The sequence below is a fragment of the Lemur catta genome, chromosome 3 (assembly GCF_020740605.2).
Source record: "Lemur catta isolate mLemCat1 chromosome 3, mLemCat1.pri, whole genome shotgun sequence".
NCBI classification, from domain to species: Eukaryota; Metazoa; Chordata; class Mammalia; order Primates; family Lemuridae; genus Lemur; species Lemur catta.
This window is the reverse complement of record NC_059130.1, coordinates 109829032-109853957: the sequence shown is the minus strand read 5'-3', so window position 1 is coordinate 109853957 and position 24926 is coordinate 109829032. Positions and strand designations below refer to the sequence as shown.

The 24926-nt window shown below is 54.5% G+C and overlaps 1 protein-coding gene across 1 annotated transcript in view; it reads right to left on the bottom strand.

The window, feature by feature from the left end:
• MYOM3 (myomesin 3) overlaps positions 1–24926 on the bottom strand; it is a 47074-nt gene that overhangs the window by 7869 nt on the left and 14279 nt on the right. The window contains exons 10-29 of the mRNA XM_045546008.1: positions 23550–23711; positions 22744–22885; positions 21409–21608; positions 20952–21005; positions 20462–20589; positions 17705–17888; positions 14429–14603; positions 12116–12237; positions 11515–11702; positions 11122–11248; positions 10693–10871; positions 7662–7776; positions 6802–6958; positions 6234–6343; positions 4866–4910; positions 4097–4233; positions 2366–2510; positions 2163–2222; positions 1752–1819; positions 619–729 (exon numbers count right to left, since the gene is read on the bottom strand). Of these exons, the coding sequence (XP_045401964.1) occupies positions 619–729; positions 1752–1819; positions 2163–2222; positions 2366–2510; positions 4097–4233; positions 4866–4910; positions 6234–6343; positions 6802–6958; positions 7662–7776; positions 10693–10871; positions 11122–11248; positions 11515–11702; positions 12116–12237; positions 14429–14603; positions 17705–17888; positions 20462–20589; positions 20952–21005; positions 21409–21608; positions 22744–22885; positions 23550–23711 (2609 nt within the window). The remainder of the gene's footprint in view (positions 1–618; positions 730–1751; positions 1820–2162; positions 2223–2365; positions 2511–4096; positions 4234–4865; positions 4911–6233; positions 6344–6801; positions 6959–7661; positions 7777–10692; positions 10872–11121; positions 11249–11514; positions 11703–12115; positions 12238–14428; positions 14604–17704; positions 17889–20461; positions 20590–20951; positions 21006–21408; positions 21609–22743; positions 22886–23549; positions 23712–24926) is intronic.

Here is a 24926-nt window from a genome sequence, read left to right as displayed (position 1 = left end):
TGACACCCAGTGAGGCCACAGACACCAGCAGCGGGGCAGAGAAATATTGATGTCTAAGAGCAAGCCTTGTGTTTCTCTCTTAAGCAGGCCACATTCCTCCGAAGGCCGTGGGGGGCACTTGGGCGGGAGAACTGGGCTCCAGGCCTGCTTTGTTCTGCCCAGACCTGCCTCACATGGACACATCCTTCCCGTCCTAAATCCTAGACTGTTGGGGGCAGGAAGGAGGCATGGGGACAGCATCCCTTCCCACCCACCCATGCTACGGATGAAAGCTGAGGTCCGAGAGGACAGTGACTAGCCCAAGCCTGCCCAGTCATTGGCAGGGCCAGGACTGCAGCCCAAGCAAAAAGCAAAATCAATAATACCGATTCTGTTACTATTGAAAATTTTTTTCATGCTCTGTTTTTCGCATTAATTTTGATTTTTTAAAATATTACATAAAGTTATTAATCTGATGACTGAGTTTTTTGGTGCCCTTTCCATTTTGGGCCCAGGGTGAGTATCTCACTTAGCACACTCTAGTCTTGGCCCTGCTCCCGACACCCCACCCCGTGCTGTTGGCACTGCCGGCTCGCAGCTGACGGAGAGCGTGAGCCCTGGAGCTGGGGCTGCACTTACCTCTTCGATGCGGAGAAGCCCTTCTCCCGTCTGGGGGTCGTACTGAGCTTCTGGCACCTCCATCCTCTGGAAGAACCACTGAAAGCGAGTCTCGTTCTTGGTGTTGGTCACCTAAGGAAGGTGGGGAATGAGGAGACTCTCTTAGGCTTTCATTTTTTTAAGTAAGAACATACACAAATGCACACCCTCCTTCCTCGCTTCGTATGTCCCCTCCGCTGGCTTCTGGACCCTGAAAGTTTGCTAATACTGTTTCTACTGCCTCTTGATCCCTGCGCCACCCAATTTTTTTTGTAAATGCCTACACTTGTTACCACTCAGTTAAATATCACGACCTCCAGGAAGCCTTCCTTGAAGCACCCCAGCGTGCTCCCCTATCATGGTTAATCAATTTCCTGCACATATCTGGATCAAGCCTGAGGCAGACTGTTTTCCAATGGTCCTGCCTTGGACCACGGGCTCTCAGAGGACCATGAGATCACTTCGCCTCTGTATGCCTGGTGCCTCACGGAGTGTCTGGTGCATAGGACTTGCTTTGTGTTTACTGAAGGAATGTGCTTCTAGGGGAGCTCCTACCCCACCCAGTCCCTCCCCAGTTATCTAAAGAGGCTGGAGGGCCTTGAGAAGGACCTCGGGCTTTGGAGCCAGACAGGTGTGGTGAAAACCTGGGCTGTCTCTGTACCGTGGGGTCTTGAGCTGTTTCTCCCACTTGTTTTCTCACCCACAAAGTGGGGATAATAGTGCTTGTCTCACAGATGAGTACGAGGCAGATGAAATAAAATAATACACAGCGCCTGGCATTGCTAATGATAAATACAGGGACACCCCCTCAAGGTACAGATCCTCGATAGCTCGCAGACCCTCCAGACCCTCGGAGCCCCTTCCGGAGCCACTGGGATCTAGTGCGAGGCTGATCCAACTCACACTAATCCTGCCCCCTGGGCTCTGTGAGGGTGGGCTTGCTTTTCAGGTTAAACACAGTCTCCTGGGACCATTTCCCCTTGTGGGGTCAGCCAAGCACAGGGGATGGAATTTGGGGGCTGGGGTGGGTAGGGAGAAACACTGGGCTTGGGGACAAGCCACAGGCCCCACCCCACTGGGCCTGGGGCAGGGCTGGGGGCAGGGCGGGGACTTGCCTTGCAGGTCAGCAGCACTTGGCAGTCCTCCGTGACCCTCCACTGCAATGGCTTCTCGAAATAGGGACCTGCATGTGCAGACAAACGCGCGCACCATCGGGCCTGGCCCGGGCGCCCCCTGGTGGCCAAACTGGGGGAGCCAGCCAGGCAGGTGGGACACTGTCCCCAGTAGGGCGGGGACTGGGCGAGGCAGGGAGGGGCTTCGGGTGCGACATTTAAGGAGGCTGTCACTCTCAGGGTTCGGCAAGTGCTGTTTTGTTCTGGCACGGGGACAGAACTGCACGGAATTGCAGCGGACCTCCCTGCGGGGTCCAGGAGGGCAGGGGGTCCCACTAACCCCCAGCCCCGCAGCTCCCCAGCACTGGCCGGTGGCCAAGGCGTGCGACCGAACTTCACCTCGGGAGCCCTTACCCTGTTTTCTCTTCCAGTCTCTTCTCTTAGCGTCCGCCTTCCTCAGCAGTTTGTCAAAATCTGCGAACACGGAGGGAGGAGCTGGCGTGAGCTGGGAGGAGCGCAAGTCCAGAGGGGGACACTGGGCGACAGAGGACGAGGGGCGCGCCCGGCGGGCCGAGGTGGGGGCAGACGGGGGCACGGGGCGGTGGGGCGCGGCTGACCGTCATCCACGAGAGTCAGGGTGATCTGGTTTTTGGCTTTTCCGTCCTGGAGCTGAGCCGTATACGACCCTTTGTCGGCCTCTGACAAGTTCTCGATGATCACTTCCACCAGGCCCTTCTCCCGGTCAAAATTGATTTTGCGGTTCTGAGGAGAACAAGCCCACAGAGTCCTTTATGCACTTTCCCTGTTCTGGGAACCTTGTTTCGAGACACACGTCAGGGTGTGGTTGGACTTGGGGGTGTGCGTGGGGTTATGAGCCTTCAGAGACTGGGGCGCCCCCACGCCCAGTCCCTGGGGACACCCCTTGGAGGCTTAGTTACAATCTAATGATAAGTCCCCCACCCCTCCTGCACCACAGTTTTTGTTATTTTCTACTTCTTTTAAAATTTAATAGGTAAAAACCCCATAAACACATATAAAGGATAATATTAAAAATACCTGTGTACTTGTTACACAGAATTCGCACTCATTTGCATTTGCTGTATTCTAACCATTTTAACAGTTTTATTTTCCACATTTAGGTCCTTACTCCCTCTGGCTTTATTTGTACATGCGATCTGAGGGAGTCGTCTAATTTTATTATTGTACAGGGACAACTGCTTGTTCCACTGCTGTACAGACTTTGTAACACTTCCTCTGCCACATGGCAAGGTCACCGTGTAATCTTTATGCAGAACTTTCAAATCTATTTTCTCATTTGCTCCTCTTGATTCCAAGATGACAGGCCCATTGTACAGATGCAGAAACTGAGGCACAGATGGGTGAAGAGACCTGCTCAAGGCCATAAGCCCACAGAGGGTAGACATGAGCCTCCTGTCAGGACCAGCGCCCCTTCCCTATAACACGTGTTTTCTTCAGTCTAACACGCTCCCAGCTGAGATATTTCCGCTGCATCAGGTATTTTTTTTCTTTTTGGTCATAGGATCTTTGGTGTATATAACACATATTTTCCGATGGCTGCTTTGCCATCTGGTGACGAAACTCACAGATAACATGAGATTGAATCATGACTTTGAGTCTCTCATGAGATTGAAATTGCCATGTTTGCAGGTAAAAAATACAGTTGAGTATCAACAAATCATATGGTTCAGTCTAATACAACCTCTCTACATATATGATTTAAAAAAATGTAATACTCTAATTGTAATATAAAGAAGAAATAAAAGTCACTAAAATAAAATAATATGTATTTCAACAGGTAGATGCTTGGATATATTATGCCACACTGACTTATAATGGATTGGTTTGAATTTAAGAGAAGAAAAATGAAAAGACAGAAGCTATTCTGTACAAAAACAGGAGAATGAATGAATGAGCATAGATAAAGTGGCCAGTAGAATAAAAACTCCGCATTCAGTGCACATTAAGATTGTCCCAAAATATTTTGTATTTAGACCGAAAACAGAGTTAGGGTCTAGGCTTATATAATTATAAACATGAATGTAAGTTTTTCATCTTAAGAATGTCTGGTGGGGCAATCAAAAGTTGTGGGGGTGCAGGAAAGTCTTTGTTTGTGGGAGTGTCCCTTGCATTGGCCAGCATCTAGTGTTCCTGCCACCTCCCTATGTACCAAAAGCCATGTGCCCCATCCCCGCATCACTGGGCAGCCAAAGCGCACAGTCATTCCTGAAATGCCCACTAGGGGGAGGTGCCTGTGGGGGCACCCCTGCCTGGTGAGGCCGCCGCCTAGGCAGGGGAGCCTCACTTGGGGATGGTAAGTGCCCAATTACCGGCGAGCTGAAGATCTCCTTGTGGTTGAAGATTAGATGCAGCTCAGCGGCCGGGGATAACTTTTCCACTTCCAGCCAAAGCCGCACCTCGCCTCGATCGAGGATGTCAACGTTCCAGCCGGAGATCAGTTTGATCACTGGGAGGCACAAGACAGGAAGGAGGTGGGTGGCCTCTTCTCCCTTCCCTGTGCCCGGCCAGCCCACCTCGAATGCCATTAGCATCTGACATGCAGGATGCTTGGAGAGCCTGCAGGAATTGCGTCTGGGGTGGGGGCTTTCCGCATGCTCATTTTAGATTTAATTAGTCTCAGGGAAGCATTTCCTCTTTTAAGAGCCCGGAGGCTGTGGTTCTCAGCCTGGCTGGGCATTCGATCCCCAAGGACTTCCCAAAACACTAGTATCTGAGAGATTTGGATTGTCTGGGGCATGGCTCGGGCATCAGGACTCTAACGTGTAGCCAAGTTTGTGACTCTCTGCTCCAGGCAGTGCAGATGCCACCCCAGCCAAGGGACGGAAGCAGAGGTCTATATGATCCCAAATCCAAATGACTCGAGAGCCAGTCACAGTTATTATCAAAAGAAGAAACCACCCATATTTCCTTCCCTCACAGCCCCTCTGCTCCCTGCTGGTTGCTCTTCTGCTTTCATGAGCTCTTGGGGTCTCTGGTCTCCCGGCCCTATGACTCCCCCATCCTCTGCTTCCAGGTTATTTTCTGGCTCTTGGTGGGCCGGGTGGGAGCTGTACCGCGCTGGCAGCTGGGACTGCTCACCTGGGTTCCTGATCTCACGGCTCAGCTTCTTCAGCTTCTCCAGCTCTGCGACAGAGAGGAGAAAGAAGAAACCAGAGAGAATGAACCGTCCCGGCCAGGGGGCTCCATGGGAGCCATCCTAGGGTCCCATGCTGGGTCAAAGTTCCAGAGACACCCTCCAACTTGGGGTCACTTAGCTCCATAGGGGTTGATGATGTGCACTGTGGGCCTGTGTCCTGGGGCACCAAGGGAGGCGCTGGGGCTACTGCTGGCCACCCGGAGATTGTGTCTTCTCCCTGTCCCTCAGGCCAAGTCAAGTCTCCCCCCAGAGAAGCACCTATTACGTGCCAAGCCCAGCATTTCTCCTTAGTGCTCACACGATGCTGTGGGCTGAGTGTTACTGTCCACCTCCAGGCCACTCCAGGCCCACTGCTAACCCCCTGTAATATGCTGTCCTAGTGTCTGAGGGTCTGTACCACACACTGAGCCCTTCAGTCTAGAAGTTTCCGGGGCTGTTTTACAGAGTGCTGTCTCTTTTGCTGACTGCTTCTTTGTGTTAGATTTCTTTTTCCTGCTAAGGTGAGCTCTGAATCTGCATGAGTGTCTGGCACACAGTAGGTGCTCAATAAATATATATCGTGTGGGTGACTAGGCAGGAGCAGAGCCCATGCCTCATTTTCCCTTGTGAGCCCCAGAGTCCTTAGTGTGATGAGTATAGAGTCATGGCAAGCACATGGCCAAAAACCAAAAAGACCCCATCACTTTGGTTTACATAGAATCATCTAATTGTATCTGCATAACAACATTATTTCAATTGGGGCAGCCAGGGATTATAATCTCCCTTTGCAGATGAGGAAACTGAGGCCTGTTTGTCCAAGGTCAAACCGCCAGCAGTTATAAAACTGGACTTGGAACCTGGGTCTCTCTGGCTTCTACTGCTTAACAGAATCAAAGGGCCTCATGTGTCAAGAACAGGGAAGACATGGGCAAGGGCTGTCCTAGTTGCTGTGGAGACAGCAGAGGGTATGGCTCATCAGTCATGACCATGGGTTTGGGTTTAGTTTAATTTAGACGTGGTATTCACTCTCTGGTTGGCCATAGTCTCCACCACTCCCTACTGTCAGCTTCATTTCTCAGATCAACTGCTGCTTGCAATTCATCATTATATTTGCATTATGGTTTTCCTTAGGCTATAGAAGGAAGCAAAATAACTCTTGTATCTTTGGTATTATCAAAAGCACACAATGAAAGAAAGACAAGAAGGATGTGAACTCCACCTGGTAGCGATTGTTGCCTGTCAAGTTCATTGACGTAATCCCAGGGCATAGGACTCTTGGTCTGGGACTGTCTCTCTGGGGAGGCGGCTGGAGGTGGGGGCAGGGTCATTACCTTCCTCGGTCAGCGTGTGGCTTGCTGAGATGTCTTCGTCAGCATCAGTGACTACCACTGAGTAGGTGCCCAGATCCTCCAGGCCAGGTTCTTTCAGGATGACCTTGGACCTGGCAGAGAGAGGAGAGTAGAGGTTCTGGAAGGAGCTCCTTAGCCTTGTGTGTTAGGGACCTGGGGGCTGCGAGATCTTCACTGCCTCCAGTGGCCCTGTACCCCATCCTAGACCCCAGCTCCCCACAATGAAGGCTCCAAAATCCAGAGCAGAGGAAGCTGAGTCCAGAGAACTTGCAAGAGCAAGTGACTAGTACTCAGGCTAGAAACAAAGTCCTGACTGTCCCCTTGGAGGCACACGCAGTTCCTTGCAGAAAAGGAATCCCCCAAAGAATGGCGCCATTTCAGACCCTTAGATGCACCGCTCAGGTGGCAGTCAACATCCTCCGAGAAAGAGCAGGCAGCGCCTTTGACCCGTTACCTATGAGTCCCGCCCTCTGGTCTCTCTCGCCAGCTCTGCCAACTCCTCTGACAGTGTGTGTCCAGTAGCGATTTCTCCTCCTCTCCCCTCACTTACTTGTTAACTTTATCCTCGATCTTGACCCTCTGGGGGTCTGGTGGACCCTTGTAGTCTTTGGACCATTGAAACTCTGAGGAGTCGGGGGCTTCGGGGGCTTCGAAAGCTAAGTAGATAAAGCCATCTTCATCCACACCAACCTCGATCTCCCGGGCATCTGGGGGCAAGATCCAGCAGAGGGCACCGACATTTATAAATAATAAGCCAGGCCATGCCGTCCCCTGCTTAAACCTTCTAGTGCTGCCCATGACATTCGGATAAGACAATAAACCTGATTCCTTGCTGTGGCTGCCAAGGCTTTGCACAATCTGGCTCCTTCTCAGCTCAAATGTCACCTCCTCTGAGAGACCCTCCCTGACTGCCCTGGACTAGTAACCCCATCCCACCCTACACCCTGTGTTATTTCCTTTACAATACTTCTCACTATCTTAACTCACCTTCCTCCTGCAATAGTTCATTCCTTCACTGTCCATCTGCCCCCCACCTCCCCCCACGCACTAGAGCGATGATCTTGCCTTCTCATTCACTCCTGTGTCCCCAGTGCCATGTGGGCGTCACGAAATATTTGTTGAATAAATATGTGATTAAAAGAATGCAAAGAGAATATGCTTTATAGCCAGGAGAGCTGAGCGATTCTGTCATATACTAGTTGCGTGACCCGATGGTTTAACTTCTCTGAGCTATAATAAAATCAGTTGTAAAGTGGGGACCATGACCCTTCCCTCAGGGGCTTGTTGGAGGACCAGCAAGTGTGAGGACCCAGCACAGCATCGAGCTTCCCCCCAGCTCTCCTCGGGCTCCACCTGTCCTGGATGGCATAGCTTGGCGGTGGTGCACTGACACCCTCTGGCCACCCCTACCTGGCTTGTCCCCCAGGAGCACAGGGTCGGTGGGCACGGACGGTTGCCCCAGACCGGCTGAGTTCACGGCCTGCACCCGGAACACGTAACTCTTTCCTGGCTGCAAGTCGGAAACCTGGGGGGTTGGGGTGGGGAAGAGCCAGCAATGAGGACAGCAGCAACTTAGTCTTACCAAAACCCTGGCCTCGGGGTGCAGGGAACTACTCATGGGCAGACCCCGGAGGAGGGCATAGGCCGCCTGGGGGTGGGGGCAGGCAAGGAGCACATCCCTCTCTTGAGTTCCAGGTCCGGTTCCGAGTTTTTCACAGGCCTCTCCACCTGGATTGGCTCCCAGGTGTGTGGTTCCTGGAACTCCACCCTCTCCCCAAGTTGAAGACTTCATTTGCCTTCCAATAAGAAAAACCCTCCCTTCCTGTGTCCCTGTCTGTCCCTGTGATATGGCCGCCCACCTAACACCGGGCTCATCTCCGACAGCCTTTCCTCGAGCCCTCCCCATCGACCACCAGGTTCCCCCCGTTTTGTTTTCTTAGCGTTTCTTGAACGTGGCCGCTCCCCTCCAGGTCCCAGCCACGACCTGACCGAGGCTTTACTTCTCCTCCCCTGAATCCATCCAGCAGTTTCCCAAATGGCACCTCTGCCCTGGATGCTTCTTCAGGGTCAAGTTCTAGGGTCGAGGTTCAGTACCTAAAGCCCCCTGACCTGGCCTGAGCCTGCTGTCCTCTCACTGTCGCATCAGCCCCTTGCTCCATACTCCCTCAGCGTCCCCACGCTCCTCATGTCATTTGTTGTCCCCGCCTTTGACCTTGCTGAGCCTCTGGCTGGAGGGCCCTCTCCTTGTCTAGCTGACTCCAACTTGCCCTTCACCGCTCCGCTCAGCAGGTGCAAGGTTCCCGCCAGCATCTCTGGCCTTCCTCCTTGAGCTCCCAGAATTCCTCAGACCCCCCTCAAGTGTGGCATTTATCACACGGTATTGTAATTACTGCCACTCAATGACTATGACTTAGTAGCTTTTCATGTCTAGGACCTAGTTCAGACCTGGCACCGAGTAGATGTCAAGAAGTGTTTAGTGCGTGACTGAGTGAACGATGGCCAACCACCTGCAGGCACAAGCCGGCACCATGTCACCGTCACCGGGGCTGTGCTGTCCTGGCCTGGGTCACCCACGTGCCCAGGGCGAGAGACCTTCCACGTAGGCAAAAGCTCTGCGGAATCTCAGAGGATTCCACTGGCCGAGACTTGTCCTCCCTGACTCTGCCTTACGTGGCCTTAATTTCACTTTTACAAAATTAAAGCATTTTTATTTTTTTCTGGTTATAAAGAAAACACAGGCTTTCTGGGAAAAATTTAAAGCAATAGAGAAGAATGTAAAATGAAGGATTAAAGCAGTCCCACCCCCAGAAATGACCAGAATGAATCATTTGGAAAATCCTTTTAGATGCACGTAAACCACGTAGAAGCACGGTGTGTGCCGGATTCTATCTGTTAGCATCTCCTTTCCGCATCGCATCGTGTTGAGCCTGCCTCCTTCCCTCCTGGTACTCACTAAGGGAATGCGAATGAGCAGTCTTACAACTGCATCCCCTCCTGCCTGCTGGGGAAAATGGGCGGCAGGAAATACTCCCTCTCTCCCTAGAGCGGCAGAAAATGAAACCTAATCCACGTCACAGAACCGTCCTTAGAAACCTTCCTCAAATCAAAGAGGCCCGTGAGACACGCTCCAGGTGGGATCCCTGTGTGGCCTGCGAACGTGGTCTTCAGTGACCTGGATGTCTAGTTCTGACCGATTGTCTAAGTTAGTAGTTTGCGTCTGCTAATAATGCTTCAAGTGACATCTTGTCTTCTGACACATATAAGTACTTGTTACGCTAGGAGAGGACTGTCTGTGTTCTTTCTTCCTCCATGTGTGGAAGTTCAACAGCCACCACTACGGGAGGATAAAACCAATGATTCTGCCAGATTTCTTAATTATCCTAAGACTTTAGAGTTTGTTTTTCAAGTAAATTAAGACACATGCATCTGCATATAAATATTTATATATATAATACTGTGACATGATATATATAATTATGCTGTCATAAAAATATCCTACTCTGTATCCTGTTTTGTTTTTCTTAGCCACGTATGATGGACACATTTACATGTCAATATACACATACAGTTCCAGTTCCATCTTCTTCTTCTTCTTTTTTTTTTTTTTTAGAGATAGGGCTTGCTCTGTCACCTAGGCTTGAGTGCAGTGGCACGATCATAGTTCACTGTAGCCTCCAACTCCTGGGCTCAAATAACCCTCCCACCTCAGCCTCCCCCAAGTAGCTGGGACTACAGGCGTGCAACACCGCGCCTGGCTAATTTTTCTATTTTTTGTAGAGTCAGAGTCTCACTATGTTGCTCAGGCTGGTCTTGAACTCCTGGCCTGATCCTCCTGCCTTGGCCTCTCAAAGTGCTGGGATGACAGGCGTGAGCCACTCCGCACCCGGCCCTCCCTCATTCTTTATGCTGCTGCTACCCCTTATGCTATTTCACTCCTTTAACTGCCTTGTTCTTTCTACCACCTGACACAGGATTCCACTTTAAGGATAAGCTGTGATTACTTTAAGCAAACCCCCTACTGATGGACATTTAAATTGTTTCTGACTTTTGCCATTATAACCAATGCTACCATGAGCGTCATTGTCTTTAGGTCTTTGCACATTTGCCTGATTATTTATCTATAATACAATTCTAGGAGCAGAATTCCTGGGTTACAGGATATGCATATGCAAATGCTGACGTACCTGGCCGGCTATCAAGTGAGTTTTTAGGGAGGAGCCTGCCTGGCATGGAGCAGGGTAAGGCCACCAGCCAGCCAGACCTACTACCAACTCGCTGTGTGACCCTAGGTAAGTCACTCTCCCTTTCTGGTCCTCTGCTGCCATTACGTGAGGACAGTAATCCCTGAGGGTCGTGTGAGCTCTGATATTCTGTGGTTCTGCTATGTTTCCTGGCAGGGAAGGCTCAGGGCCGGCCAGAAGACAAAGGGGCAGGAACTCACCCTCAGATGGGTGCCAGAGATGGGGTCCGGGGTGACCGGCTTCCACTGCTCGGAGCCTTCCTCCTGGAAACTGATGTGGTAACCTGTGACCGGCCCGGCCCCCTTGTATAGCGGGGGCTCCCACTGCAGCATCAGGGAGGTGGCGCGCACCTCGGTTGCCCGCAGGTCGTACGGGGGGCCTGTGGGAGATGAGGGATGGGCAGAGATGTGGCAGTTGGCAGCCAGGCAACCAACCAGACCGCCAGCTGGCCAGCCGGACAGATGGGCAGCCAGCCAAGGGGTCAGTCAGCAAGCTTGTCAATCCGTCTGTCACAACCAACCCTGGAAGTGCCTGATCTGGGTGTGGTGGGGACCTGGCCGGCCTTGTCTTCATGAGAATCTTGGCTCATCCCGCTGGTCAGGTTTGGGGCGGGCAGGCAGGCCCCTCACCTGGCTGGGACATCGTCCACTCCTTGCACTCAAACAGGGGGCTGGGCGCCGACAGCTTGCCAACACCTGCCCAGTTTACAGCCCGGGCACGGAACTCGTAGAAGTGGCCTTCTCGAAGGTCACTGACCTTGAAGAGCAGAAACATGGACTGTGAGGCCAAGGTGGGGGAGCAGAAGGGGTGGGGCTGCAGTGGGGAGCAAATCTGCGAGAGGCCTGGGGGGCTTCAGACAGGACTGTCTACGGTGGGGCTGCCCTGGAGGGTGAGCTGGAGGACCGAGGTGGGGACCTCGAGGCCCTTCTAGACTCAGCCTCAAACAGTCCTGCAGGGCTCCCTGCACAGGCTGTGACTCGGTGGGTGGCGTGGGGCGGAGGGGGGGGGCGTTCCAGCCTTGCCTTGCAGACTTGGGTCGGGACGGGCTGCTGGTTGACCGCGTGCCAGTCCAGCTCCTCGGAGTCGTGCTGGTCCAAGAAGTAGCCCAGGATCTTGCCACCTCCACGACGCTTGGGGGGCTTCCACCCAATGACCATTTCATTCTTCCCGCAGTTCAGGAGGGCAAAACCGTACGGGGCAGACGGGGTAGCTATGGGGAGGCAGGGAGGTGAGGACAGCTGTCCCCTGGGGGTGGCTGGATTGGGCAGTGGGGCCTTAGAAAGCCAACAAGCCTTCCGTAGTGGGTGCCCACCCTGTTCTAGGGGATGCTCCCTGAGCTAGCAGCATCTGCCCCCCTGTTGGGCACCTGGGCCTCAGGTTTCTGGGCCTGGGGGTCTCCCCACCCCCCAGAGCTGATCGGGCCTCATCCCATGGCCTCAAGCCATTGTTCCTTCTTCCCCAAAGGAAAGGGTGGTTGGCCCCAGCTCCAGTTCCCCTCCGAGGGCTTGTGTTCCATTAGCTGCTGGGATCAGACCCTCCAAGATGTATTCATGAGCCCCCAGCTCCCTGCCCAGCCGGGGCTGCCCCCAGAGGCCTACAGGCCGGACCTGCCCTCGCACTCACCCAGAGCCTGCTTCACCCTGATGGGTGCGGTGGCGGCTGAGCTCTCACCTACCCCGGCCTCGCTGACTGACCTGACACAAAACTCGTACTCCTTCCCTGTCCTCAGCCCGGGAACCGTAAACCTGGGAGAGAAATGTGCAGCCTTCAGGGATGGCCAAACAGCCCGGAGACATTCCTGAACTTTCTAATAATAGAACAATTGTGGGATAAGTGGCCACCAGTGTGGTAGGATTTGAGGGCTCTGGGCCAGTTCTGACCTAAAAATATTGGCTCTGATCCCACAGGGATGCCTGAAATGGCACCAATCAGGATGTGGTCCTTAGGGTTTTAAAGGTTTTGCTCTTCTGGGCCCACCATTAAAATGCAAATATGCCGGGAAAAGTACGAATTTAAGGCAAAGGCAGCCAACCCCCCAGTGCTACATGGTACATTCTCAGGACTTTGGGGCTTGTCCCTAAAAAAGAACAAGTGACTGTGATTCAAAAACACAAAGTCCTTTTAAAGATCGCAAAGAGAATTGTCATCCAGAGGAATACAAGGACACTCTGGCTTAGAGAAAATGTCCTTCTCATCCTGCCCCTTCTTGATAAAACCCAAACTGTAGACCTCTTTCTCCCTTTTCACTGATCGCCTTTTCCTGTAGTAAATATCGGTATGACTTAAGTCCTTGGGAGCTCCTTGCGACCTTGGCCCCTGAGGGGCTCCAAGGACTTAAATCACCCCAGTGCTGAAGGCTGACAGTGCCAAGCTCCCGCTGGGGACAGACACATCTAAAGGGGAACGTGGCTTTGTGCAGGGATCAAGGTCAGGCAGCACCTGACCAGGTGAGGCTGGGGATGCCTCCCACACCAGACCCTGTTGACAGCAGATGCCGGTGATGACAGTGACGATAGCAGCACACTCTCATCTAGCCCCTCTGTACATGTATCAACCAGGTACTCGTCACAACGCCCTCGAAGGAAGGTGCTGTTACTTATCCCTCTTCTGGAGATGAGGACGAAGTCTCGAATGTTGGAGTACTGGAGGGGCCCTTACAGATCAAACTTCATGTCACGGGCAGGGAAGGGCTCCCACAGGAGGACAGACCTGCCAGGAGCCCACAGCTGAGCAAAGCCCCAGCCCGGGCCCCAGCCAGGTCTCCTGAGCTCCAGGGCAGCCCCGCTCACTCGCCATTCATACGTTTATTCATTCAGACAGTGTTTGAGCCTCTCCTGTGAGCCGGTTTTTGGGGCCTCATGGTTCAGTGACCTCCACAGCCTGGCCGGGCTCCCTTTAGCCTTCATCCCAGGCTCTGACCCCCAGGCAGCACATGTAACAGGCAACATGCACACATGTGACACATTCCCTGGCCGTGTCACTCTGTTCATGCCAACTCTGCCTCAATGCTGCCCTCCCCCTAAGGGAAGCACACTCAAATGCAAGTTGGGGGAGAGGTATTACTCCGGGCATAACCTTGACTCTGAGCTAACTTGTCAAAAAAACTGATTATTGTCCATCTTAGGAACTTAGTAACAAATTATGAGTGACCCCAGGCAGCTGACCATGAGGCACTCAAGGCCAGTGGGCTCAGGGCCTATCTCTTTTTCTGGGTAAGTTGACTGTGAGGCTCGTGGCCCAGGGTGAGGGGAGCCCTGCCAGGTGTGCTCAGGGCCAGTCGTCTGATGGGAAGGGAAGGGGGAGGTGTCATCCCCTAAGCCCCCTACCCCACAAAGCTCTGATACCAAGAGAAGTCATGAGCTCAGATGCTCCAAAATTCACTGTGCCTGCAAGGACGAGGCCCCTGGAGGGCCGTGAGTGGGGAGTGAGCCTCAGAGTGGACTGGGAGTTGGAACATCAGGAGGCCAGGAGTGCACTGCCCCCCACCCCCCATATTCCAGAAGAAGGATGGAGGCTCAGAGAGGGTGGGTCTTCTGCGCAGGGCACCAGGACAGCCAGGGGAGGGTGTGGGGTCTGAACCCAAGTCTCGCTGGCTCAAAGTGCCCAACTGGAGGGTCAAGACCTCTACCCATGGAGTCCTGCAGACAGCACGTCCTCAGCAAGGGTGTGTTGGAAGAGACCATCTGGGTTCAAGTCCCAGTTCCTCCACTTACTAGCTACGGAAGCTTTGGCCAGTTACTTAACCTCTCTGTAAAATGATAATAAAAATACCCATCCTAAATGTGTAGGACTGCAGTTAGAATTAGACAACCTGACAGATGAAGGACGCTTAGACCAGTGCCTGGCCAGGGCAAAAACTGTGACATGCTGGACCTCATCTTATCATGGCGCCTTCTTCGAGGATGCCCCTGTGCAGGAGCGGGCGGGCAGACTTACTTGTTGTCCTGGATGGGTTTGTTGTTAACTGTTTGCCACTCGGATGATCCCGCCTCCCTGGAGTAGATGTAATAGCCCAGGAGCTCTGGGCCGCCTTCTACAGGGTCCCAGGTCAGGGAGACAGAGGTCTGCGTGTCTCGGAGAGCTTGGACTTGAGCTGGTGGAGGGAGGGTGGCTGAAACACAGAATCGTGTGCTGAGTGAGGATGCTGAGTTACGTGGCTCTGACAGGCGAGGGCAGGGGAGGACGTGGGGAGAGGCCGGAGGAGCTCTTACAGCCGTGGGGCGATATGTGAACTCCAGACATGCCAGGGCTGTGGGCACCTCCTTCCCAGGCCCAGAGTGTGCCCCAGACTCCTGTATCCCAAAAAGTTCTCTCTTCTCTCACCTCTGAGCATCTCTGCTTCCTCACTAAAGCACCACAACCCTCACTCACCCATCCTTACATGCTCACTTGCTCTCTCTTACAGAGAAGTCACCAAATCTGACAGCTTTTCTCAGTCCTTCTCTTCAATATCAAGAAAACTTGATTTCCTTTTCTTGAAACTTCTCTATTGATTTTCATGGCTCCTTGAGACTAAAATGCTTGAGTTAGGGGCTGCCATGATTTGTTAAACGGATAGATGAATGGTGGGTCAGGTGAATGCATGGATGCATGGATGGATAGACAGATGGATGGATGGATGGATGGATGGATGGATGGATGAATGGATGGGTGTATGTATGCATGGATGGATAGACAGATGGATGGATGCATGGATGGATTGATGCATGGATAGATAGATGGATGGATGGATCTATGCATGGATGGATAGATGGATGGATGGATGGATGGATGGATGGATGCGTGGATGGATGTGTGGATGGATGGATAGATGGATGGATGCATGAGTGGATGGATGCATGGATGGATGTGTGGATGGATAGACCGATGGATGGATGCATGAGTGGATGGATGGATGGATGGATAGGTAAACAAGTGGATGGACAGACAGATGGATGAACGGATGGATGAACGGCAGGTACATGATCTTCCTACTTTTCTCTTTACTTTTCATACTCCTTACACATCCTTTGGTGGCTCCCCATCTTCCTTTTGCCTCAAATGTGGGGCTCCTCCAAGCTTCTCTTCCTTGACTTGCTCCGTTTTTCTCCTCTCCTCTTACTCCTGAGGGTCCTGACTATCTCAGGCTTTCAACTCTCATCTCTCTGCAGGCCTCACCTCTAGCCCTGCTCTCTCTCCTCACTTCCACAGCCTCATCTTCCATTTCTCCCTGCACACCTCTCTTTGCTTTCTGGTGGTGCCCCGAACTCAACAGGAAAGGCTGACCTCAGCATCTACCCAACACAAATCCAGTATTTTTCAAGTGCCTACTCTGAGCCAGGCACTGCTCCAGCCTGAGGCAGGTACTGAGAAATAGACTTGAGGTCTTGGGCTCAGGAAGGTCTGGTCAGCAACTTCAACCTCTGAGATTGAAGGGAGCATGGCAGGGGGTACAGGCTGGTGGAGGGGTGAGGCTGGAAGGAGACCACTCAGGGACCCCATGTACTGAAGAACTCTGCTTCTACCCAAGGACAGGAACTTGAGCTGAGGGTATCATGGTTTGGAGTTGTCCTCAGACACTAAAATCATGATTTCAAGGATTTCATGACCTGAGGAAATGTTTGTGGTATAATGTTAATTTTAATTTTAATTTTGAGACAGAGTCTCACTCTGTTGGCCTGGGTAGAGTGCAGTGGTGTCATTGTAGCTCACTGCAACCTCAAACTCCTGGGCTCAAGAGATCCTCCTGGCTCAGCCACCTGAGCAGCTGGGACTACAGGCATGTGCCACCATGCCCAGCTAACTTTTTCTATATATACTTTTAGTTGTCCATATAATTTCTTTCTATTTTTAGTAGAGATGGGGTCTCGCTCTTGTTCAGGCTGGTCTTGAACTCCTGAGCTCAAATGATCCACCCGGCTCGGCCTCTCAGAGTGCTAGCCCAACGTTAATTTTTAAAAGTAGAATGCAAAGCTCTACCCTGATCACACTTTCAAAGAGAGGCATCGATGTGCATGTGCCCCAGACACTGGGGCACCAAATGCTCACAGTGGTTACCTTTGGGTGGTGGGATCATGGGTGGGGGGTAGTCTTTTCCAGTTTCTTTCCCTCCTTCCTCTCTTCTTCCCTCTCTCCTTTTCTCCCTTCCTCCCTCTGCTTCTCTTTTGCTTGTTTGATATTTTCTCATTTTTGTACAGTAAGTTTACTTTTATGATACAAGTAAATGCTTTTTCTTTCCCCCCACCCCCAGCCCTTTTCTGAATGGCACCAGAGCCTTGCCTAAGTCTGGCTTATGGTCCAGAGACTGCTCATATCTGATCACAAACCGCTCACTGGCCAGGGCCCAAATCAAACCCAAATGTTAACCAGACCAGAATAAACAAAAACACCCTTGCTCACCAACCCACTCAGACTTGCCATGAATGGGTATGTGTATATACATGTATATATTTCCCCTAAATTACTGAAGCAGAGCTGATCTAGGGCTTCAAAGTCTTCCCTAAATGGGACCTCCAGCAAACCAGCCGTTTCTTGGACAGGTGGCACTGAGCTAAGTTCCTTAAAGGAATATTTGGCAATGGCAGCTGCAGGGAACTGTCTGATCCAATCTGATCAAAGAGCAAAGAACCCCAGAATCCAGAGGCCTCTACGCAGAGAGGGAGCCAGGATGCAGCTGCTGCTGGGAGATTTGGGGAGGGGGAGCAGGAGGGGGTACAGTAACCAGGGCCTTCAGAACGATGGGCTTGGCAGGTGAGGACAGCAAGGTGTGCAGCTTGGAAATGACTTGCCCAGGCCCTCACTGTGCTGCAGGTGAGCCAGGGCTCAGGTGGGGCTGCTCAGCCCCGACCAGGGAGCGAGCAGGGCCTGCTCAGGAGGTCACTCCTGGCCACATGGGCAGGATCCTCGGGGCAGACAGAGGCTTTTAGAACCAAGGGGCCACTTGCTCACCCTTGGCTCCTGTGCTGGACCTGGCTGGACTCTATAACCTGTGACTTGTTGATCTGGAAAAAACACCCATCCCTCCATGAGCCTCCTGCCCAGAGAAATGTGTTTTCCAATGTTTTAAAACTTCCCAGGCCAGAGACCATGTTGCCTTGCAGTTTCGTGACAGGTGGAAGGGGTCAGGGATGGGGAAATGGGCAGGGCTCTGTCTCTGCAGCCTGGATCCTGAGCCCCTGAGGCTGGCGGCCTGGCCTGCCACCTGCCACCCCACCCCCTGCGTCCTGCGGGCACCTGGCTTGCCCTTCAGGGCGATGGGCTCGCTGGGCTCCGAGGGATCGCTCAGCCCATACTGGTTCATCGCTCGCACTCTGAAGACATACGACTTCCCTTTCTCCAGGTCCAGAAGGGCGAATCTCGGGGACTTCACAGGGCTTTCTGAGTGGATGGCCTCCCAGGTGCCACTGCCTATGACTGACTGAAGAGAAAGAGGAACTCCAGTTGGCTGAGTGGCTGCCTGGGGCTCTCATGAACTTCTGTCCCCAGCCCAGCTGCCCCTGAGGACCTGGACGCCTGCTGGGACCACACTCCTGTGCCAGGACTCGCTCTGCCACTTCCTCCACAATTTCCCCACCTATGTCCTGGGGGCTCCCACCCTCCAGTCGCTCCGCCCAAAGCCCTGGAGCCATCTTGGCTCCTTCCCTCTCTCCCACGCACCCCAAATGTGCTCCATCAACAAACCCAGTTGGCTGTCTCTTCCAAGGGTACCCAGAACCCAGCCGTGACTTTCCCTCCTCGTGCTCCCGCCATGACCTTGGCAGGCCACCGGCACCTCTTGCCTGAATTGTCTGAATAGCCTTTGCCTGGTCTTCCCGTTTCTGCCCACACCCCCTTCAGTCTCCTCTCAAATGGCCGTTGGAGGGTCCTTGTACAGCACAGGGCCCGCGTGCTCAAGCCCCGTCTGCTCAGAGCAAGAGCTTCCCCACAACCGGAGCCCGCTCTGTCTGGCCTCAATCCCCTCCCCTCTGTCTCTGTGCCTCTCTGCTGCCCACTGTGGCCCTAGTCCCACCTCTGGGCCTTTGCACTTGCTGGTCCCTCAGCCTGGAATGTTCTTTCCCCAGAAATCTCTTTGCTGGCTCCTCATTTCCTGTGGGCCTTTTTCAGGGACACCCTCCCCAACCCCCCACTCTATCTAAAATGCCAACAGCCCCTCCTATGCTTGACGTTGCCCTCCCTAGCACACTGCTAGCTACTGTGGTTAGCATTTCACTGATTTGCCTTGTTTTTCATTGTTTAGCATTGGTATCCCCCACTCCCAGCCCACTGCTGTGTCCCCAGGGCCAGGAATACTATTGGCACATGGGAGGTGCTTCATCTGTTTGTCCATCTGGGACAAATAAATGAATAAATGAGTGAATTCTCGCAATAACCCTGCAAGGAAGGTGTTCATTTACCCACCAATGAGGAAACTCAGGTTCAGAGAGGTTTGATAATTTGGCCAAAAGTCATGCATCTAATAACGGGGATATGGCATTTGAACTTCCGTGTGGGTGGCCCCAAACCTGTTCACTCTCCACGGCACCAGGGACTCAGAAAGCAGCCAGAAAGCCTGAGGGTCCGGGCAGTTGGGTGATGCGGTGAGTGAGCGACCATTTCTGCTGAGTCTGGGCCTGAGAGTCACGACCCAGAGGCACCAGAGGGACCCCCCTGATTCTGGCCTCTGTGGTCTTTCCTCTCCCAAGGCCCACCTGGCTGTCAGTGATCAAGAACCAGCTAGGCCAAGAAATCATTCCAAAAAACAGTGAACACCTACTATGAGCCAGGCTTTAAGTCTTTGTGTGTTTTAATTAATTAGACCCTCACATTAGCCCTGTAAGTTGAACATGATCATTATCGCCATTTTACAGAACAGGAAACTGAGGCACAAAGAGACTGAATAACTTGCCCAGGGTCACACAGCTAGTAAGTGGCGGAGACAGATTTGAGCCCTCTGACTCCAAGGCCGTCAGCATTATACTCCACGGCCTCACAAAGCAGAGCCTCGATTATCTGCAGCTTCCTGTGCGGGAGAAACAGGGTCACTTGCAGGTGTGAAAAGAGGCCCATTTGGATACCCAGAGCCAGAAATTCCTTCTCGAAGATTTTAATTCATTTATCACTAAGCCTTTACTATGTACCTACTATGTGCCAGGCACCGTGCTGGGACAGCAGGCAAGGAGAAAATAAACTTGGTTTCTGACCTCAGGGAGACTGGAGTTAAAGACATCCGCTTGGGAAGCATTTACGGACCCTGGGCTGCCAGACCCTGGGCTGCTGTCCCGGCTGTGGGCTGTGTTTTCTTTCACCCTCACAGGGCGGGTCCTCTACTCTATGCTAGAGGAAACTGAGGCTCAGAGAAGTTAGGAGACTGACTCAGGATCACACAGCAGAAACCAGGATTTGAACCTCTCTTAACACCCTGCTGCCTTCTGCTCTCCCAGGATGCCTCCCCTCCACGGTGATGTCTACCCCACAGGAGCTGGCCTGTCCCCAGTGTGGTCTCCCCTGCCCCCTATTCTGTCCCGAGTGAGAATCACCTCCTAGTGCTAACCCCTCCCCAGGCCCTGCCAGAGCTGCTGGTCCATGCCCCTGACGGGAGGGTACCAGCCTAGCTTGCCTCCCAACACAGCCCTGCCAAGAAGGGGTGCTTGGCCCCAAAGTGTGACCCGATGTCAGCTGTGGGGACAGGGAGGTACCCAGGAAGTGGTGGCTCTTACTGCTGTTTTTGTCGTCTGTGCCTCTTAATTTTGTGTATTTCCATCAACAGCCTCAGGCACTGCCACCAGTGCCTGGCATCTCAGGGCTGGGGGTGACCTCCAAAGGCTATTCAACCCCTCCCCTGCCACTCTGTAGGGCCGAGCTCGAGCCCTTCCAGGCAGGGGATTCACTTCTGTTCTCTGAGGCCTCCCCAGGGGACACTGCCTGGGGTCTCAGCAGTCCCTGCGTCCCACACCCTGTCCCTCATATCCATTCCTCAGGCTAGCCTGGGGCTGGGCTCATGGAGTCTGGTACCTTCTCCAGGGAGTATGTCAGGGGGGCTTTGCCCCGGGGTCTCGGCTCCTCCCAGGCCAGAACTGCGTAGGCCTCTCGGATCTCGCTGGCATGAACGTTGGTTGGGGGTGAGGGGATGATCACAGTGTCTGGAATCAGAGTCATCGGGGTAGAGATGGGTGGGCGCTCAGAGACCCCTCACCTCAGCCCCTCATTCCATAGAGGAGGGAGCTGGGGCCCAGGGAGGGGCAGGAATTTGCTGCAGGTCCACCGGCAATGTCCTGCCCAGGACTTTTCCCAACATGCCACCTCCTCCGAGAGGCCATGGCCAGATGGGCCATGCGGTCCCGAGCACCCTGGCCTCCGCCAACCAGACCCGCCCACCTTTGCACGCCCCCTCGCCCGGCACACGGACAGCTTAGGCCTCTTTGCCAGTTTGTGTCCCGGCGTTTCCTGAACTATGCAGGAGGCTGGCATCTGGAGGCCAAGTGTTCCGGAGGGTCCCGCATACCTTCAAAATCGTCTGTGTTGACCGTGATCTTGTTTCCCATATCAAACGCGATCTCTAGGATGACAATGGAGCAGGGGGTGGGAGGAGGAGTCAGGCCAGGACCTGCCCAGCTCAGGGTCCTGAATCCTGCCCCGACCGGTCCGGGCCCTACAGCCCTCGGCCCTCACTGTGTGACTTTGGGCAGGTGCTGCCCCTGCCTGGGGCTCCTGAGGGCCAGGCTATTTCCTCCTTGAGATTAAGGACATCTGAAGAAGGTGCTGTGGTCCTCCCTCAGGTTAGTGTCTCCTCCATCAGACTAGTTATATCTTCCCCCTCAGGCTAGGGGTTCCTGAGGACTATTCTGTGTCTCCTCCATCAGACTAGGAGCTCCTGAGGGCTGGGCTGTCTCCTGCGTGAGGCAGTCCTGAGGGTGCCCTGACTGATGCTCTAGAATGTATCTTAGGGTCTCTGTACCCACCTGTCGTCCTCCGGGCTGCATCATGGTCGCCCATGACAACGGCTTCCGAGGCCTTGGAGGGGAGGCTGCTGCCTGCCTTGTTGATGGCTCTCACCCGGAACCGATAGCTCTGGCCTTCGACAAGGCCTTGGATTGGGCACCTACAGGTTCCCCCGGGGGCCACATGGCAGGGCACCCATTCCTGGGAGTCACCCTGGCACCTGTGGGAGACAGGCCCTGGCTTTCAGCCCCTGCCCTCGATGCCCGCCTTCCCAGTCTGAGCCTCTCCCAGGGCCACTCCCCGACCCGGCTGCCTGCCCGGCCCGTCTCTGCCAGTTAAAGTCCTTCTGTCCAACCGGAGAGCCTGGCTCCAACCTCAGCCCCCGGGAGGCCTTTTCACCACCCTCGACCCTGACGCTGGCAACGCAGCCAGTGCCCTACACGGAGCTTTGCCGTGAGCTGGGGGCTGGGCTGTGCCATCCACACCCAAGCCCCATTTCCTCTCCCACAGCCCTAGAAGTCAGGTGTGGCCACCTTCACACTGCGTGTGGGGGTCCGTGGCTCAGAGAGTGAGAGGTCGTGCCCAAGGTCTCATGGCCAAGATAGAGATGAGATGTCACCTGAGGGCTGTCCACCCCCCATGTCAGCACGCATTCCAGATAGACCCTCCACGCCTGGGCGCTCTGCACCCTCTCAGACAGTACAATAGTGGGAGACATGGCGTGATACCGTCAGCAGCTGGATGGGGCAGTGGTCACGTGTGTGTCCAACTCCCGTCTCCACCACTAATGACAAATGTGACTTGGGGCAAAGTTATCACCCCTGTTATATAGGGGTTGTCACAAGGATGGAAAGAGATGAGGCATGCCCTGAGCACAGCCCTGGTGCATGATGTGTGAGCCAGTTGCTGTGGAATTAGGGATTCTCCCACACTGGCTTCAGAGCCACCAGTGTTGGGTGGCAGCAGGGGCTTCTGGGCCCTCTGCCCCTCTCTTCCTGGTGTGCATCCTCCCTCCGGGTCAGTGCTGTTCCATCTCTGTCATTCAGGAAGGAAAACAGCCAACAAATTCACATGTGCTCAGGTTTCGAGCACTTAGCCGTTGGCCTCTCTGGGTCAGCTCGTACAGTAGAGGGTACAGAGGGCCGTGGCTGATTCTGGTGATAGGATTCTGGGCTTCAGTGTGATTCGGAGGCATGGACGCCCTTCTATTGTTCCTAAATTACACAGCACCGTCTTCCTCCTGTCCTGTTCCGAGGAGTGGTGCTCAGGGGGCAATCTCTGAGGCCAGGCCTGGCCCCCCACTTGCTGTGGCCCCACACCCAGGCAGAATTCTCCCACTCTAGAGACCGACTCACTGCTCGACGGAGTAGGCCGTGATGGGGCTGCCCCGGGTGTCGCTGGGTGGGGCCCAGGCCAGGATGAGGCAGTCTCTGTCCACGTCCAGGCACTGGACATTCAGCGGGGCGCCTGGGGCCCCCGGCTTCTCAGGCGCAGCATCTGAAACCCGGGGGAGGGGGGGCGAGGAGGAGGCTCTGCCAGTCAGTGGCCGTTTGGCAAGGAGCCCCCTCCCACCCCTGCCCAACACCTTCTTCTCATTAACCCTCCAGGGCTCAGTTTTGCTCTTGGGGACCAGGACCTGCACCTGCACACCAGCCCCCGCAGCCCCGGGACAGCAGCATGGGGAGGGGGTGGGAGGACCATTTATTAGGGGCCCATTTCCACCAGGCATCTGAACAATTAATTGGCATAATTAATCTCCAAGCCCAGAACAGCCCACCACTTTGTAGATGGGGAAACTGAGTCTTGCAGACGGGAGTGACTGATCTGCCTAAGGTCACCTAGCTAGTGAAGTGACAAAGTTAGGATTCGAACCCAGATCTAGTGCAGAGACCAGGAGGCGGAGCTCAGCCAGTGGCCAGAATCACCCAGCCCCACACCGAGCCCTCCCTCTCCTGCTCCCAGGCAGTCTGACCCTCCTGCCGTGTCCTTTGGAGGGTCACACAATGCCACAGAGATTCTTAAAGAGACTCATCCGATGCCCTGGTTTTATGGCAGAGAAACTGAGACCCCTAGAGAGGAGGGGCCTTGCCTGAGGTCCCGCAGCAAACCAAGCAGAGCCCAGGTCTCAGGGCTCAGCTGCCCCCTGGCCCCAGCCCCTCACCTCTCACAAGCACATAGGTGCTCTGCTCCTGGGGCCCGAGGGGCGAGGACACCCGGATCGTGTAGAGCCCCTCATCCTCCTTGTAGGCGCAGGACACCTTCAGGGACGCCTGGTAGTCTGCGTAGAGGACCTGCCGGCGTCCCGAGGACCTCAGCAGCCTCCCTGCGGAGGGGAAGGGGGTGCAGGGTGAGTTCACAGGGGCTCCCTCAGCTGGGAGCCCATAGAAGCTCTGGGGGTCCACAGGCCCTGGCCAGGCAGAGGGCGGGGCTGGGGCGGCCACAGCCTGAGGCTCAGCTTGGGGCAGGATTGCTGGCAGCAGCTGAACTCTCCTCTGCAGAAGGCCGGTGAGGGGTTGGGGGGTTGGGCCCAATGGGGGGCTGGAGGTTCTGTGAAGAAGTGGGAGCAGGAGAGATGGGCCCTGTATGTGGTTGAGGGTCTCAAAGAAGGGGAGCGTGTCGAGGTGGATGGGGGCTCGGGAGGGGCAGAGATCTTATTGGAAGAGTGGGGGTCTCGGTGAGGAGGGGGGCTCATTAGGGGGGAGCTTAGTGAGGTACAGGAACTCAGGAAGGGCCTCTGGGGCTCGGGGAGTGGGCCCTGCCCCCAGGCCATGACATTGGGCCATGTCTTAGATTTGTCCCCAAAGAAGGCTCCTCCCTCCTGTCAGCACCTCTATTCTGGAAGATCTACAGGTCTGGGAAAACATCTCAGCCTTGGGGAAACGGCAGCTATTTCTCAGGGCTCCTCCAGTCCCCTGTACCCACCAGGGCTCACAGCCGGGGGAGCTGGAGGGGCGCTGTGCTGCTTGTCCTTTGGCTGCAGCCCGGTCACAGCTGGGGCAGCAGGTCCAGCCATCCTCCCCTCTTCCTGCCTCAGCTGACCGGCCTTCTCCAGCCCTTGCCTGTGACACCCCCAGAGGCCTCCCAGCCCACGAGCCAGCAGTTGTTTACCCTGCACCCCCACCCTACTCTGAAAGCCCCATGCAACTGTCACAACCTGTTCTGAGCTCTCACGGTGCCTTCCCGTCTCCTGGCCTTGGCCTCCGCTCCCGTGGCGTCAAATGGCACCACTCACCCCTAGGGTGGTAGTGACATGGGCCAAGGGCCTAGTCGGTGCCGATGCTCCTCCCTCCTCCCAGACAGCTCCCTGCGCTCACGCGTGTGTGTCCCCACTCTGTGCCCCAGCACAGGGCCTAGCACCCCACAGATGCACGGTGGCCATTTGCGGGGTGATGTGGCTGACCCCACCTGGCTGTGCTCCCGCTTTCCTCTGCCTGTTCAGCACCCCGTGGGGTCAGGGAGTCCACTGGGGGTCCCGGGGCTGGGGATGGAGCCAGGGCTCTAGTCCTGCTCTGGCTTCCGGCCTCTCTGGCTCTGAGCT